At 40.3% G+C, this 16992-nt stretch overlaps 1 protein-coding gene across 1 annotated transcript in view; it reads right to left on the bottom strand.

The window, feature by feature from the left end:
- Positions 1-2324: 2324 nt before the first annotated feature.
- PLXNC1 (plexin C1) overlaps positions 2325-16992 on the bottom strand; it is an 84787-nt gene continuing 70119 nt past the window's right edge. The window contains exons 26-31 of the mRNA XM_072146572.1: positions 16268-16372; positions 11578-11741; positions 7749-7896; positions 6745-6885; positions 5693-5767; positions 2325-3814 (exon numbers count right to left, since the gene is read on the bottom strand). Of these exons, the coding sequence (XP_072002673.1) occupies positions 3710-3814; positions 5693-5767; positions 6745-6885; positions 7749-7896; positions 11578-11741; positions 16268-16372 (738 nt within the window). The 3' untranslated portion in view covers positions 2325-3709. The remainder of the gene's footprint in view (positions 3815-5692; positions 5768-6744; positions 6886-7748; positions 7897-11577; positions 11742-16267; positions 16373-16992) is intronic.

The raw sequence follows: 16992 nt of genomic DNA, 5'->3' as shown, positions 1-16992 counted from the left end.
ATTTTGGTTAAATGCATTTTAGAAAATAATTGGAGGTTTTAGGCACCTTATTGTATCACTGCTTATCTGATCAATGGGTGCAGGGCACAAAAGTTTATTTTCACCATTTCTATGACATTCCTTAACCCCTTCCCGACTTGCGCCCTACTAGTACGGCAAAAGCTGGGTCCCGGTGCATGGAGAGGGCTCGCGGGCCGAGTCCTCTCCATAGCCGGTAAGTCTTTGCTGCATACTGCAGCAAAGGCTAACCGGTAACACCAGCAATTGGTGCTAGCACCGATCGCAGGTGTTTTCCTGACGATCGCCGCCGGCATCTTTTTTGCCGCTGGCATCCTTTTGTGATCAAAAGGTCGCACAGTCCTAAAAATTATAGCAATGAAACCTCCATCAAAAATCACAAAAATGACACCACCCACATCTCCATACACCAAAGTATGAAAAAGTTATTGGTGCCAGAAGATGTCAAAATTGAGAAAAAAGATTTTGTACAGGAGGTTTTAATTTCTGTAAATGTATGAAAACATTATAAAACCTATACAAATTTGTTATCCGCATGATCGCACCGACCCAAAGAATAAAGTAGACATGTCATTTGGGCACACAGTGAAAGCCGTAAAATTCAAGCCCACAAGAAAATGGCGCAAATGCGTTTTTTCACCCTTTTCATTGCATTTGGAATTTTTTCCCAGTAAACGGCATGGAATATTAAATACGTCACTATGAAGTGCAATTTGTTACGCAAAAAATAAGCCATCACACAGCTCTTTATGTGGAAAAATAAAAAAGTTATAGACTTTGGAAGGTGGGGAATGAAAAATGGAAAAAACTAAAAAGGGCCAAGTCGTTAAGGGGTTAAATGTTTAATTTTAAATTCGAATGTGCCTAAATTGTCAAGGAATGGATTTGGGTTACTTACCATATTTGAGTGAATTATTTTGGGCCATCCACTTTCAGCAAATAATTGATATGGTTTGTGAAAGGAAAAGTTGTACAATTTTCCAGTATACTTTCTGTAGCCATTCTCAGGTTTTTTTTTTTTTTTTTTTTTTTTATTTCTGCTTGTTGTCCTTCTATAGAAAGCATCTATAATTACTTCCAGTTGTTAGAAATCTGTCCATGTTCATGTGATGGACACGCTGGGGCACAAGTGGTTAGTATCACACAACTCCTGTTACTCCACTGGAAGTAAACCTAGAAGCTTTCTATAGAAGGGCAGCAACCAGGGGAATTGATAAAGAAAGTACTGTATATACTCAAGCATAAGCCGGGGTATCTTAATTATGGCACGAAAAACTGGGAAAATCTATTGACTTGCATATAAGCTGAGGGTGGGAAATGCATTGGTCACAGCCCCCTGTATTATACGGCCTGCCAGCCCCCAGTAGTAGTGCCAGTTCCACACTATGTTCCTCCCCAGTGCATGTGCAAATTTTAAAAATCTGCAAACATTCACCGTGAATGTTCGCTGATTTTTACTGAAAACTGTGTCGGATCTGGCATAGTTTTGTTCACCAGCCAGAACATCCGGCGGATATACCATGAGGGCTAAGCCTAATGATGAAGACGTTGTGGTGGTGGGTGGGGGGGTCGGGTGTGGCTTGTGCACCAGCATATGATAAATCTTCCCCGATCTGTTTATTTACAATACCTTTTGTGTATAATTAGACGGATATCCAGGGCCCTGCTAAACATGCATCTTTTTAAGGGGTGTATTTGTCAGTATAAAACAACTTGCAACATTTAAAAGAAAAAAACAAAAAACCTATGCAACAGGTGCTCCATAGGCGAGTGGCCATGATAAAAGGGGCATGTCCTCTGTACAAGGGGTGTGTCTTATGTTGTGACACAAACTGCACCTCCTCAAAGTACAACTGGATTGTCTTAAACTAGTCCCAATATACTGCATCAAATTTCTCATGCTAATGAATGAGACTGTCCAGTCTATCTTCATTAGATGAACAATAGGGCAGGTCTATCGAAGTTTATTTTTTTTCTTCCATGCCTCCTTTCTATTAGGGATGTCAATAATTATTTGAAACTTATATAAGGGAAAATTACTCGGTTGCCAATTAACGGAACTTCTTGTAATTTCAGTCTAAGTGGTGACACCTGTTCACCAAGTGGTTCATTTACATAACACTAAATATGGAAATCCTCTAAAATGATAAACCACTGGAAACAGGAAAGGTATGTGGTAATATCAGAATGTTTTTACAGAACTGCATTACAACAGAATTTCATAACTACCAGATGCACCAAGGGAGAGTCTTCTATCCACAGCACATTACATATTTAATATGACATTTAACTACTTACAAACCATAGACTTGGTGAAATGTATTTTAATAACATAAAATGTAATAAATGGGATTCAGTTTCTTATGGTCACATATACACACCATTGCAGGGTCCCCTTCTCATTAGAGGATCACAAAAAGGTAAATTGAAGCTCATACTACAAAGTTTTTGTTCATACGGTAATTTGTAATATAGAGAATAGCACTGTATGCAGCTGTATACTCCACATCAATATTCTAGAAAGCATAAGGCTGAGAGACTAGCAGTCTCCAGGTCTCACTGTATTCTAGGGCAGCATGCTGCAGCAAGTGGCCCAGAAAATATGGAACTCGCTAATGTGAAACTGGCCTAAGAAGGATTATGAGAACACATCCACTGATTACCAGCAGGACGTGGAGTTGGTAAGCCAAACTTCTGACTCCTCAATTTCACTAACCTCAACTACACAGCACTCCACAGCACCTGGCCACTTTAGCAGTTCTAACATGAGTATGGAAATTCCTTCCCAGTGCTTTTTTCCTCTGATTTGTAGCAGGAGCTTCACTACTGAGCATGTACATAAAGTGCAGCACACATTCATTTTAACTAAAAGTCTTGAAGTGAGGCGCACAACTACGGCTGTTGAGCCATGAGAACTTCACTGGTGTACGACCAGTGTTGCTTAGAAGTCTTCACTGCTCCGTGGTCTTCTCATGCCTCTGCACATCGGGACTCGTGATGCACCAGTGTCGGGGCCCAGAGCAGAGTTGCCACAAGAGTGTATAGTACTTAAAGTCAGCAGTACTGGATTTCTCTAGGGTGCTCTTCTGTTCCTGGCTCTGCTCTGGGTCCTGATGCTGGCACGTACAATTTCATAATTTTTTTAATGTATTATATATTTGTGGAGTCCATTTTATCATAACTCCAACTCCACAGCCCTTATTACTATTTTTTTTTGTCTGCTGGAAAATGTCAATCGTCATAAGTATTTGTTCAGTGTTTGGCTGACAGTGTAGCTGTTTACATATAAATAAAATGTTGGTATTTCACATATATATTTTTTTTTATACCATTTAATTTGGTAGCACAAGAATCATAAAAAGTTTGAGCTGATGCAGAAGTACAGGTGCCAGGATAGATTTGTTATAGACAATTTTATAAGACATTACGCGTTCTATAAAAGTTGTGAAGGTTTCAGCAGTTTTACACATAATTCATACACGTGTAGATGAATGGCTCCTGGCATCCAGTCCATTTATTTCCATAACTACATAAACAACAATGGATAGGACTGCATCCAAACAAGTCTGACTGGTCACAGGCTGGACAGAAGCTTCTAATAGGCTCACAGGCCTCACTACCTAAAGCTACGCTTTCCTTATCTGTCCAGGTAGATTGCAGATCACTGCTTCATATAATGTACATTCAGTCTTTATTCCCACACACATTTATTTTTGTCTTCAAGTATTTTTTTGAGTCGCTGCAGCTGCCTGAGTTCTGAGTCAAATCCTGTCTCCTTCTCCAGGGTGCTTACAATCTGGAATAGATAGAAATGGGAAAAATAGTAAGGATTGCAACCTATTATATTACAATGTTACTGGCAAGGCTTGGCTATTCTGCTGGGCCAATGATAGTCCAGCCAACCTTAACTTCAACTACAGCTAATGGGATAATATAGGAGTTCAAGTGTCTGCCTCCAGGCAGTCCTGCATTATTATGGGGTTTATAAGATATACCTCAGCACATCATACTTTGAGCCATTATTATATACATGGACATGTAGTGGAAAGGGACCAGTGTGCTGAACAAATTGCAGAGGACTCCCTGATTGCTTGTAGGACTGCGGCACCAGTAGTGTTGGCGCTGCAGACCGGGTGGGAGACGGAATAGTAATAGTATTTTCTATGATGCAAGGGCTCCCACCCTGTGCAATTGAGCAGGAACATGGGTCCATAAAAACAGTCTGAACACTGTTAGAGATTTTTATCCAACAACCCTTCTACAATTGTAAGGTGATCTCCTCCAAATTTATAGGTCTTTGTTCCCAGTGCTGGGATAAGTAGCACAGAAAAGACAGACACCTGGTCATAAGCTGCACTCAAATCACACTTTATTCTAAGCAAGCAGTTGTGTACTGAAATGCTATAGGTTAGCTTGAATATACTAGAACCTCCCAGAAACACCCTTAAGCTACTGTTGATGAACTCTATGCATGTTTTTTTTATACTAAGCACTGCTCTCCAGGGAAACAGAATGTTATCACTATCCCAGCTACAAAATGTACTGAGAAGAAGGCTCCGAAGGCTCCTCAGTCATCAAAATAAGATAATCAGAAGAAACAGGCCAAAGGACAACTATCTCTAACAGGAGTCAAGGACTAGCAGGCAGATTATACAAGATGGTGTATGAATCATGAAATGGATGAGAGTGGACAATATGGCATCTGGAGAGAAATATGATATCTCTCACAACACGTTTATGTGCAGCCAGCCATAAGCTAACATTTTCCACATGGAAAAGCATTGGGGTTTCCTCAGCTACAATATACAGCTGTGTTCTGGACAACAGTTTCTAGAAAGGAATCCCTGGTGGAAAACTATTACCACAGAATCCACGGCAAGTCATTTACTGCAGTGCATTTGAGTTATAAACCTTTGCATATAACAAGTTTATGTCAGTCCCGCCACAGAAACAGTTTGCGGTTCATTCCTGCCACAGTTTGAATTGCAATTCCACCCCTGCACTAAAGTGGAAAATGAAAAAGTGAAAAATTTCACTTGCTAAAATCCTTTTTTTTATTGTACTGACATTTTAAAATCAAGATTGAGAACCTGTCCAATAAGTGGAGGAATCTGATTAACATAGACAAATGTATTCTTCACTCTGTCTAGAGAAGAAAAGGTACAAGCTAAAGAGCTCTAAGGTTTCTGTACTATATGAACTGTAGGAGAATTTACATAAGCTGCCACCTGTGCACGGGCGTATGTTAAAAACCACCCCCCCCCTCTCCCGGCAGATACCTCAAAATGCTTAGACCGCTTGGTGTATCCGTCGGAGGGCCGCACCAGGCCTGACCTTCTGTAGTTTTGCACAAAAATTTGCAAACATTTGTTAACATATTTTTACAAAATGTGAAGGCATAGGGCAGGAATTCCCCCGTGGCAGCCCACTCCACCAGGGTCCGTGACGTAATTGAAAATAATCCCAATTTCTTGCAGTGCACTATAAATAACGATTATGTCAGCGCTTCTACACCAGAAAGATGCATAGAAGCTCTGATTAATGTCCCTCTGTGAATCTGTGGAATAGCCTGCCTCAGGAGCTGGGCACAGCAGGCACAGCAGAGAGCTTCAAAAGGACCAAATCCATTATTACATACGGTTGTGGAAATCATCAAGTACAATTCTCTACATACCGCATTTAGATATTTCTCAATGTATTTGAAAAGTTCCTTCAGAGCCACATCTTCTTTAAATTCATGGCCATGTTTCTGTAAAGTAGATCATCTCATTAGTAAAATACCAGGAACTTCTCATGTAGCCATTTTCCACTGCATGGATTCACTCAGATTGACTCAGTTCTTGTTGTCAAACCCACTTGGAGATTGCATGACATTTTAGTACCACTAAGGCTGCATTCACACGACTGGTGCACGGTGGGCACACGGCAGCGTGCGGGAAGAGGAGAGCTGCTCACCCCCGCCCCTCTCCATAGGGATATATGGCGCACGGCGCCGTATGCCCTGAAAAAATAGGACATGTCCTATTTTTTCATGGGGCATGGAGCAGTACGGTGCCGCACACGTGCGGCACCGTACCGCTCCCGTAGGGCGCCGCACGCCCATTACCGTCTATGGGGGACGTATATCGGCCGTATATACGCCCCCCTTGTGGTCGTGTGAATGCAGCCTAAGAGTAACTTGGTGCCTGGTCCAAAGTAGGTACAAAAATGTACCAGGTACTTTTTTGCACTATTTAAAATGGAAAAAACACCACAAGGGCTTAGAGCTAAGCCAATGCCATGATAAACAGAACAAGAATAATACCTCTACATAGGCGCTCTATCCTCAGGTCATCAGTATTCGATCTATGGAATATGCTGCACACAGGCCAGGTGACTAATAAACATGTCCCCTCTGGTCTGTGATCGGGAGTACCACTTTTTCAGACCCTGCTTCTGCATTTTGGTCTAGTTTTTTTCATTAAACAATGACCCTCCAGAATCTATGTTGTTTTATGACCTTCTAAAGACCATATTTTTAAAAATATTTTATTTGCATATAAATCATGTAAAACCATAGAATTCAAAATGAGTAGACGTTAATACTTTCTGTGCTTTTGACACATGAGATGTGTATAAAACATCCTTCAGGTTTTCCTGGTTAAATTCCACTACATTACACTTAAGAATCCCAATATGTAGCATTTTGTTCTACAAATAAATCTTTGAACTTCTTTAGGTTATTACCTTTGATTCTGAAGTCAAGAAGTCAGTCAATTCTGTGGAGGACAATGGCGGAGCATCCCGAATGTCCTTATAGTAAGTCTTAACCTCCTCTTTGAACAAAGGGATGTCTTTTGCATAAAGGAGCTTGTTAGTTGGAGCTGACTGGAATGACACATAAAAAATTCTATTACCTGCTATTTGGTGTATGGTGTAAATCAGAGGTGTCACACTCATTTTCACTGGGGACTGGGGATCAGCCTTGTCGCTGAGCTAAATGAACATCAGCCAGCGAGAAGTCTATTCTTCTACTTTAAAGACAACCAAATCTAAACACAATTATCTTTGTCTTTATTTGTAAGCTGCACTGCAAACCATCCAGATACACCCAGACATTTAACTGAGATGATTCAGTGACATACAGTTCTTCTTCTACGCCACTTGTTTGGCAGCCATGTGGTTGAGTGTGTATCATTTCACATGACCAAGTTTAATACGTGAAGTTCTGTCTGTGTGCCGAATCTTTTTAAATCGAACGAAACCAAAAGGATGAGTTTAGTGCACCAGAGTTAGGTTTGGGTCGACACACAGACCGAGCTTTACCTATTGAAGTTGCTTGTGTGAAAAGGCCCTAAAAGAAATGTTTAAACCTGTGTAAACAGATTTTATAATTTAAGGGAACCTGTCACCAGCTTTTACCCCTCTATACTACATGGAAGGTTATGAAATATCATTTCTAGAATTCCCTCTTTTATGTGAAATCTTTCCTCTTCACCATTAGCTAAAGCACCTCCAAATGCATATGCAAATGAGCAGAGAAGAGTCATATATTGCTTGAGATGAGTCATTTTTAGAAGCTGGACTTATCTCAAAATTCCATAGTAAAGTTAAGAATCTCATCTTTCAGGTCACATCAGGGTTATGGTTCTGTAAGCTAAAGAACTACAGCTGTACTAGTTTATTGTGTCAGAAGAATCCAACATTTATTATAAACGATTATTAGTCACATAGACATTCTTATAAATTACCTTTCCTAACTGCTGCTCTGCAAGAGAAAATCCATCCATAAAAGCCTGAGCAATTACCGACAAACATATGTCCAGATGAACAGTCTTTTTTATGTCCAAGACAAATTGGGGATTTTTCAATATATTAATCCAAAACCGCAGAGGAAGACTATGATTATAAAAAAATTAAGACAAAATATTTAGAAAAATGTTTCAGGTAAAACAAGGAAAATTGGACAATGCCCCAGACATTTTCCCAATATCTCCTCAAGTCAGTTTCATCATTTCATGTAGATGTTGTATCCTGCCTTACATGTAGATGTTGTATCCTGCCTTACAGGTAGATGTTGTATCCTGCCTTACATGTAGATGTTGTATCCTGCCTTACATGTAGATGTTGTATCCTGCCTTACATCTAGATGTTGTATCCTGCCTTACATCTAGATGTTGTATCCTGCCTTACATCTAGATGTTGTATCCTGCCTTACATGTAGATGTTGTATCCTGCCTTACATGTAGATGTTGTATCCTGCCTTACAGGTAGATGTTGTATCCTGCCTTACGTGTAGATGTTGTATCCTGCCTTACGTGTAGATGTTGTATCCTGCCTTACGTGTAGATGTTGTATCCTGCCTTACGTGTAGATGTTGTATCCTGCCTTACGTGTAGATGTTGTATCCTGCCTTACATGTAGATGTTGTATCCTGTCCTACATGTAGATGTTGTATCCTGCCTTACATGTAGATGTTGTATCCTGCCTTACAGGTAGATGTTGTATCCTGCCTTACAGGTAGATGTTGTATCCTGCCTTACATGTAGATGTTGTATCCTGCCTTACAGGTAGATGTTGTATCCTGCCTTACAGGTAGATGTTGTATCCTGCCTTACAGGTAGATGTTGTATCCTGCCTTACAGGTAGATGTTGTATCCTGCCTTACAGGTAGATGTTGTATCCTGCCTTACAGGTAGATGTTGTATCCTGCCTTACGTGTAGATGTTGTATCCTGCCTTACGTGTAGATGTTGTATCCTGCCTTACGTGTAGATGTTGTATCCTGCCTTACATGTAGATGTTGTATCCTGTCCTACATGTAGATGTTGTATCCTGCCTTACATGTAGATGTTGTATCCTGCCTTACAGGTAGATGTTGTATCCTGCCTTACAGGTAGATGTTGTATCCTGCCTTACATGTAGATGTTGTATCCTGCCTTACAGGTAGATGTTGTATCCTGCCTTACAGGTAGATGTTGTATCCTGCCTTACAGGTAGATGTTGTATCCTGCCTTACAGGTAGATGTTGTATCCTGCCTTACGTGTAGATGTTGTATCCTGCCTTACGTGTAGATGTTGTATCCTGCCTTACGTGTAGATGTTGTATCCTGCCTTACGTGTAGATGTTGTATCCTGCCTTACATGTAGATGTTGTATCCTGTCCTACATGTAGATGTTGTATCCTGCCTTACATGTAGATGTTGTATCCTGCCTTACAGGTAGATGTTGTATCCTGCCTTACAGGTAGATGTTGTATCCTGCCTTACAGGTAGATGTTGTATCCTGCCTTACATGTAGATGTTGTATCCTGCCTTACATGTAGATGTTGTATCCTGCCTTACATCTAGATGTTGTATCCTGCCTTACATCTAGATGTTGTATCCTGCCTTACATCTAGATGTTGTATCCTGCCTTACATGTAGATGTTGTATCCTGCCTTACATGTAGATGTTGTATCCTGCCTTACAGGTAGATGTTGTATCCTGCCTTACGTGTAGATGTTGTATCCTGCCTTACGTGTAGATGTTGTATCCTGCCTTACGTGTAGATGTTGTATCCTGCCTTACAGGTAGATGTTGTATCCTGCCTTACAGGTAGATGTTGTATCCTGCCTTACGTGTAGATGTTGTATCCTGCCTTACGTGTAGATGTTGTATCCTGCCTTACGTGTAGATGTTGTATCCTGCCTTACGTGTAGATGTTGTATCCTGCCTTACGTGTAGATGTTGTATCCTGCCTTACATGTAGATGTTGTATCCTGTCCTACATGTAGATGTTGTATCCTGCCTTACATGTAGATGTTGTATCCTGCCTTACAGGTAGATGTTGTATCCTGCCTTACAGGTAGATGTTGTATCCTGCCTTACATGTAGATGTTGTATCCTGCCTTACAGGTAGATGTTGTATCCTGCCTTACAGGTAGATGTTGTATCCTGCCTTACAGGTAGATGTTGTATCCTGCCTTACAGGTAGATGTTGTATCCTGCCTTACAGGTAGATGTTGTATCCTGCCTTACAGGTAGATGTTGTATCCTGCCTTACGTGTAGATGTTGTATCCTGCCTTACGTGTAGATGTTGTATCCTGCCTTACGTGTAGATGTTGTATCCTGCCTTACATGTAGATGTTGTATCCTGTCCTACATGTAGATGTTGTATCCTGCCTTACATGTAGATGTTGTATCCTGCCTTACAGGTAGATGTTGTATCCTGCCTTACAGGTAGATGTTGTATCCTGCCTTACATGTAGATGTTGTATCCTGCCTTACGTGTAGATGTTGTATCCTGCCTTACAGGTAGATGTTGTATCCTGCCTTACAGGTAGATGTTGTATCCTGCCTTACGTGTAGATGTTGTATCCTGCCTTACGTGTAGATGTTGTATCCTGCCTTACGTGTAGATGTTGTATCCTGCCTTACGTGTAGATGTTGTATCCTGCCTTACGTGTAGATGTTGTATCCTGCCTTACATGTAGATGTTGTATCCTGTCCTACATGTAGATGTTGTATCCTGCCTTACATGTAGATGTTGTATCCTGCCTTACAGGTAGATGTTGTATCCTGCCTTACAGGTAGATGTTGTATCCTGCCTTACATGTAGATGTTGTATCCTGCCTTACAGGTAGATGTTGTATCCTGCCTTACGTGTAGATGTTGTATCCTGCCTTACAGGTAGATGTTGTATCCTGCCTTACAGGTAGATGTTGTATCCTGCCTTACGTGTAGATGTTGTATCCTGCCTTACGTGTAGATGTTGTATCCTGCCTTACGTGTAGATGTTGTATCCTGCCTTACGTGTAGATGTTGTATCCTGCCTTACGTGTAGATGTTGTATCCTGCCTTACATGTAGATGTTGTATCCTGTCCTACATGTAGATGTTGTATCCTGTCCTACATGTAGATGTTGTATCCTGCCTTACATGTAGATGTTGTATCCTGCCTTACAGGTAGATGTTGTATCCTGCCTTACAGGTAGATGTTGTATCCTGCCTTACATGTAGATGTTGTATCCTGCCTTACAGGTAGATGTTGTATCCTGCCTTACAGGTAGATGTTGTATCCTGCCTTACAGGTAGATGTTGTATCCTGCCTTACAGGTAGATGTTGTATCCTGCCTTACAGGTAGATGTTGTATCCTGCCTTACAGGTAGATGTTGTATCCTGCCTTACAGGTAGATGTTGTATCCTGCCTTACATGTAGATGTTGTATCCTGCCTTACATGTAGATGTTGTATCCTGCCTTACATGTAGATGTTGTATCCTGCTTTTCATGTAGATGTTGTATCCTGCCTTGTACAGATTGTATCTTTCCCTACATTTATAGGTTACAGAAACCTTTCCCTTCCAACCTGACACTATGAATATAGTAAACCTCCCAACTTGCATTATTGTTGAATTTCAGTTGTATAATTTGTACATAGTTCTATACAATGAAGTGAAAGAAGTTTTAGCAAAAGCCAATTTTTGCTGCTTTTGCTTTGTGTAGCCGATTGTTGATTGTGATATCCCCAGATCCCTGCTCTAGCTAGAATTCCCTAATCCATTAGTTATGTAAGTACTTACCGTATCAAGCTGTACGTACCTATTAGTCTTCCAAATGTGTACCACATCTGCATCTGTTATTTTTTTAATTTCTGCCTGGGCATCCAAAAAGTCAAAGAAATATTTTATTGCTATTGGAGGCTTTTTGTTTGGGACAGTCCAAATACTTCTAAACAGTTTTTCTACAGCAGAATGTACAGCAACCTGAAAGAGATCAACTAGTACAGTTATACTACAGCCTGGGTATGAATGGAAATATATACGATATAAGAAGGTGTTAATAAGAATAGTAGGATAGCTATTCATATTCCTTGGACTGGCATATCCCTCCACATTATTGTCTATTACATGTAATAACATTTATTACATTATAATTACATGTAATGACTCATCTCTCCGTTACATAGGGACTTATAATTTCAGTTTACCAGGTGTCCCTGCCTTTTAGTGCTGAATCTTGGAGTGCCAAGTTATCTTTTCTCTATAGCTAACAGAGGTGCACCTGCCATGAGGCAAAATGAGCTTCTCTCCACAGGGTGGCACCATTTGCAGGAAAGGCGGAGGAAGTCAGATATTTTACATCTCTGGGAGGAGGCAATTGAGGGACTGACTGTGCTCTGTATACTTTTCCAAACATCACAGTTAATAACTAACACTAGCATCTATTTACATCTGATGTCATCATAGGTTGAGAAACTGCATAAACTACCCACATAAAAAAACATTTTATATTACTTTTTGGTGGGGCAGTAGCACCTTTCTATGGATCGCCTGAGGCATCTGAGGGGCTAGGTTCACCCCTGGCATCTGCACATAGTTTGTATAGTCTTCTAAAGCTTCCCTCCTGAAGTCTAGAAGCTGAAACAACTAATATGAATTTGCTTTTTACAAACTAAGGTCTCATGTATGTGCGTGACCAATAAAAACTATATTGTGAGGTTCATCTGGGTACAGGGAAAGATGGCAGTTAACATGTTCCAAACATGTTGCACTATGTATATAATTAGTAGATAAATAGAGGTTTTAAAATGAATGACGCATTAAATGCTGCCATGATCATGTGGTTAGTACTCGTAAATAGTGTTCAGAGAAAATGAGCACTGATCCCCATTTACTCTTCGCTGTTGGGCACCTGGGTTCTAGAGCACATCACACCAGAGCTTGGTATAGAATAATGTCAGTGTGTGAAATCTTTCAAATCATGTAAATGGAGTTGTTTACCTAAGTTGAATTTACAAGACCATGAGGGGGGCGTATGTACAGCCGCAAGCATGTGGCCTACATACATCCCCCATAGACAGCAATAGCCACACAGAACACTCAGAAGAGCGCACAGTTCCGTAGCCGTAAAAACAAAGAGAATGCTCTATCTGTGGCCGTATTTACGGCCGAGCGGCATCATTTTCAATGGAGAAAGGAGGGGTCACCCCTACTACTCTCCAGCACTGCTCACTTATGTCGCACAGCTAAGGACAGGCGGGCATACATTTGTGTAAAAATCATATATGATAAATGGAGATACATACAACTTCTGTACATTCTGAAAAACTTTTTTTATTTGCAAAAAGTTATGTCAAAGCACAAGCACAATGGACAAAAAGTGCAGAAGTGTATAAAAAACGGTTTTCAGGCTAAAACTATCTCCTTTGTAACACAGTTTCAATAGCAGCAGAAATGATTCAGTAGGAAAGAGTTTCTGTTCAGTAGCCTACATGACGCCACTGATAATGAATGATGTTCTCAATAATGGCCACTGAATGGCGGTGTGTCAGCTCTCTAGAACCTTGGGATTTCTTCTGATGAAGCAGCTGCTTCCTGCCAGTGCTCAAGATATAGACTAAAATGTGCTACTGGTTTCTAGTTTGTGGTTTCCTATGTTTCTACCAGAAGGAAGAGCAGAAACAATAAGTGATAAAGTAATAATGCATAATAAAGATCTGCAGAGGCAGATTCGTTTTCAAGCCTGAATGCCTCCGTGCTTGTTATTTTTTTTGTAGGTAAATTGTGATTAAGAGAGGAATTGGTAGATTGGTAGAGGAAGAGAGGAATTGTGATTGGTAGAGGAATAAGGGTACGATTATAAGGCAAGGTCAAAAACATTATTGTTTGTTGCAAGTTAACAGTAGCTTCGTGTAAAATACAATACTGCTATTAACAATAAATACTCAGTTTGTAATGAATTAAAAGAATATTGTAGGAATTAGTGGTTTATATCACAACTGTATCACAGCCACAACTCCCTATTTACCTGCTGTAATATATACCTTTACCTTGTTTGCTATACTTTTGTAGTGGTATTGACAAGCAGGATCTGGTAACGGACAGGAGCACAGACAATGGGCCCTGACAGTAAACCTCCTTTTCAGCTGTCCCTGCCTCGTTGCCTCGCCTACCCTAAGCAGTAGAGGACAACTAGTGCAGTCACGGAGACAAAGACAAGACTAAACAAACAGATAAAATGGTCACCAAGTCAATGCCAAGAGGAAAAATGCCGTACAAAATCGCTTTGCCTACTATAGTCTATACTTAATAAACTTGCTGTATTCTGTCATTCTATAGCCTGACTCTTGCCTGGATCACTTGACCATAGAGATATATTTGTTATCAATGTCCCATCTTGGGGGCCAAATGTAGAATCTGCTGTTTTTTAGATGCTGGTTTATATTAAATTAACAACAATAACTAATGGATATTAAAGGGGATTTTATAAGGGTACAATACAAGGAAATATACATCGTTTACATAGGGTATACTGAGGGACAAAGACAAAGGAAGTGTACAGGTAGATGTTAGGAAAGGAAGTGCCTTACTAATGCTCTATGTATTTATATTCTTATATACATACAAGATATGCACACATAGCCCACACGCTGCCCATCCCCATACCAAGGGCCGCCACTAAGAAGTTTGGGACCCCTGTTTGGCAAATTGTGTGGGCCCCTCCAGCCCCACAGAATGATAATCCATCCCTGCACCTGGGAAAGGAGGAGGATTTTATTTCACTTGGAGCCCCTCCTTCTTGGGGCCCCCAGAACACAGTCACACTCCCCCCCCCTGATGGCGAGCCTGTTCACAGCACTACTCAATTACTCTTCTTAGCCACTCAGATGATGGTGTAGATTCAATAGATGGCATCCTTGGCTCCATATATATCTTTTTAGGAGATCAAACAACTTTCAGGACAAGTAATCATTACATTTTGTAAAGAAAGCATTTCCAGAATTGAGTAAATTTATCTTAATCATGTACATGGTATATCCTTGAGCAAGGAGTTTTTTAGTCAGAACTTCTGCCTGTTCCTCAAAAATTTTACTATTGCAACTATTTCTTCTTAATCTATAAAACTCAACAAGCTTCTGGTGTCCAAAATTGCATTAACTGCCTGTGGTTTTACATATGTTGTAGTGTGAATAGTTCCAAGGGTTGAATCCCCAGTTATGAGTCAATAAAAAAATTCTACCAGAGAATTCATCACCCATGAATGTTAAGATTAAAGGTTGTTGTCATTCAAAAATTCTCTAAAAAAAGGAATTCTATTCTCATCAACCTTCCACAAAATTTAAGATATCATCTATGAACCTGCCATACCAGATTTTCTCGTAATTTTCTATAGGTATCATTATGGTCTAGAATATAATAAAAAGATGCTTCATATAATGTAAATACTCGTGTATAAGACACGTTTTTCATATACTTAAGGGGGCTGACAGGCTATATATTAAAAGGGGCAGGCTATACAATACAGGGGTATGGCTGGCTATATACTACAGGGGCTGGCAGGCTATATAGCACAGGGGGCTGGCAGGCTATATACCACAGGGGGCTGGCTATATACTACAGGGGGCTTGCTGGCTATATACTGGGAGGCTGTGACCAATGCATTTCCGACCCTCGGCTTATACTTGAGTCAATAGGTTTCCCAGTTTTTGTGGTAAATTAGGGGCCTCAGCTTATACTTGCGTCGGCATATACTCAAATATATGCGGTAGTTTACAATCCATTTAAACTACTGACACCCCCCCCCCCCCATTAGCCCTACATACAACTACAGTTTTGTAATTTCGATTGTAAAAGATAGCTTTTTTTTTTTTACCACTAGACAAATTGTTTGAAACAATTGACAACTGGAGTCTTTTCTTCCTCCCAGATTTTGGAGATTCCCCAGAGGGCGATAACATGCACCTGTTCTCAATTGTCTTCCTGTCATGATGACCTTATACCCGCCAGGTATCCTGTTATCCTGCTGTCCTTGTTATCAAATGTTATCCATCTTTATTAGGAGCATTGTAGGCATTTATGGCCTAGTCCTCCTTCTGTCCACAAAGACTCTTACATTGTCTCATGTCACATCCTGTTGCACATTGAAATATATATATTATACCCTTGCAGCTATAAAACATGGCAGAGGGTAGCATAGCGACCCAAGTAAACTCTCCTCTCTCCTCTCCTACAAAGCTGCTTCCACAAGATTAATAGAGAGCCGGGTGATTTAAAGGCTCTTAGCCTGGAGCAGGAGCGAGACACAGCGGGTGGCAAATGCGGACATTGCTGGATATAAAAATACAGCATAGGACTCCACTAAATCAACGGACATGTAAGCGATAATGTACCATCTGTGATTCTTCTGGTAGATTTCTTTTCATTCATTTCCAACATCAGAACACAAGATACAAATTCTAATACAAATCTATTAGAATTGTTTTGTTTTATAGTAGATATTCATCACATACCTTTGTAGACAGAAGCTTTGTCAGATATAATTCCTTCACTTTAAATTTGTGTTTTCCTGTGTTTTCTGGATGCTGTAGTTCATTTTCCTCACATTCAGGTATTTCCTAAAAAGAAAACAATCTTTACATTTTCCTTTTCTGCTTTAGGGGCTGAAAGGAAAGTAGCAGAATGCCTCAGCTTAACACATATTCATGCAGTCATGACAAGATACAAACATGATACACATTGGGGCACATGAATCATGGTTTTTCAGCTGCCACTTTTTCCAAGTTTCCTGAAGTTGGTCTACTTAATCATTGCAAGTCTTAAGTTTTTCCCCTTTGTGATACATGTGATGATTTGCCTGTTTAGTCTCACTTTTGCTACTTTTTGTGGTGTGCAACTTTTTAGCCCCAAATAGTAGCTGTGAAAGTAAGTCTTGGGGGAGGGGGATGTATCACTCCTACTGCTTTCTTTTTCTGTCCACCTTTTGTGAGACTTTTTCGCTGTTTGAGACTTTTTAGGTCCAGAATCAAGCAAGTTGGCAGCCTCAAGGATTAAGTGCAGTGGCCCGGATTTATCATTGTAGCCCAGATGTTTGTTCAACTTTTGGCCCCTGAAATTGTCCATTTCTTATAAGTCCCAAAACTGAGCATGCAAGACCTAGACTTACTTTTGGGAGCTACTATTTGGGACTAAAAAGTCACACACCTCAAAAAGTTGCAAAAGTGAGGCTAAACACGCA

This window comes from Engystomops pustulosus, chromosome 4, assembly GCF_040894005.1.
Source record: "Engystomops pustulosus chromosome 4, aEngPut4.maternal, whole genome shotgun sequence".
NCBI classification, from domain to species: domain Eukaryota; kingdom Metazoa; phylum Chordata; class Amphibia; order Anura; family Leptodactylidae; genus Engystomops; species Engystomops pustulosus.
Note: the sequence above shows the minus strand (reverse complement) of the source record. Positions and strands in the feature narration are given on the sequence as shown.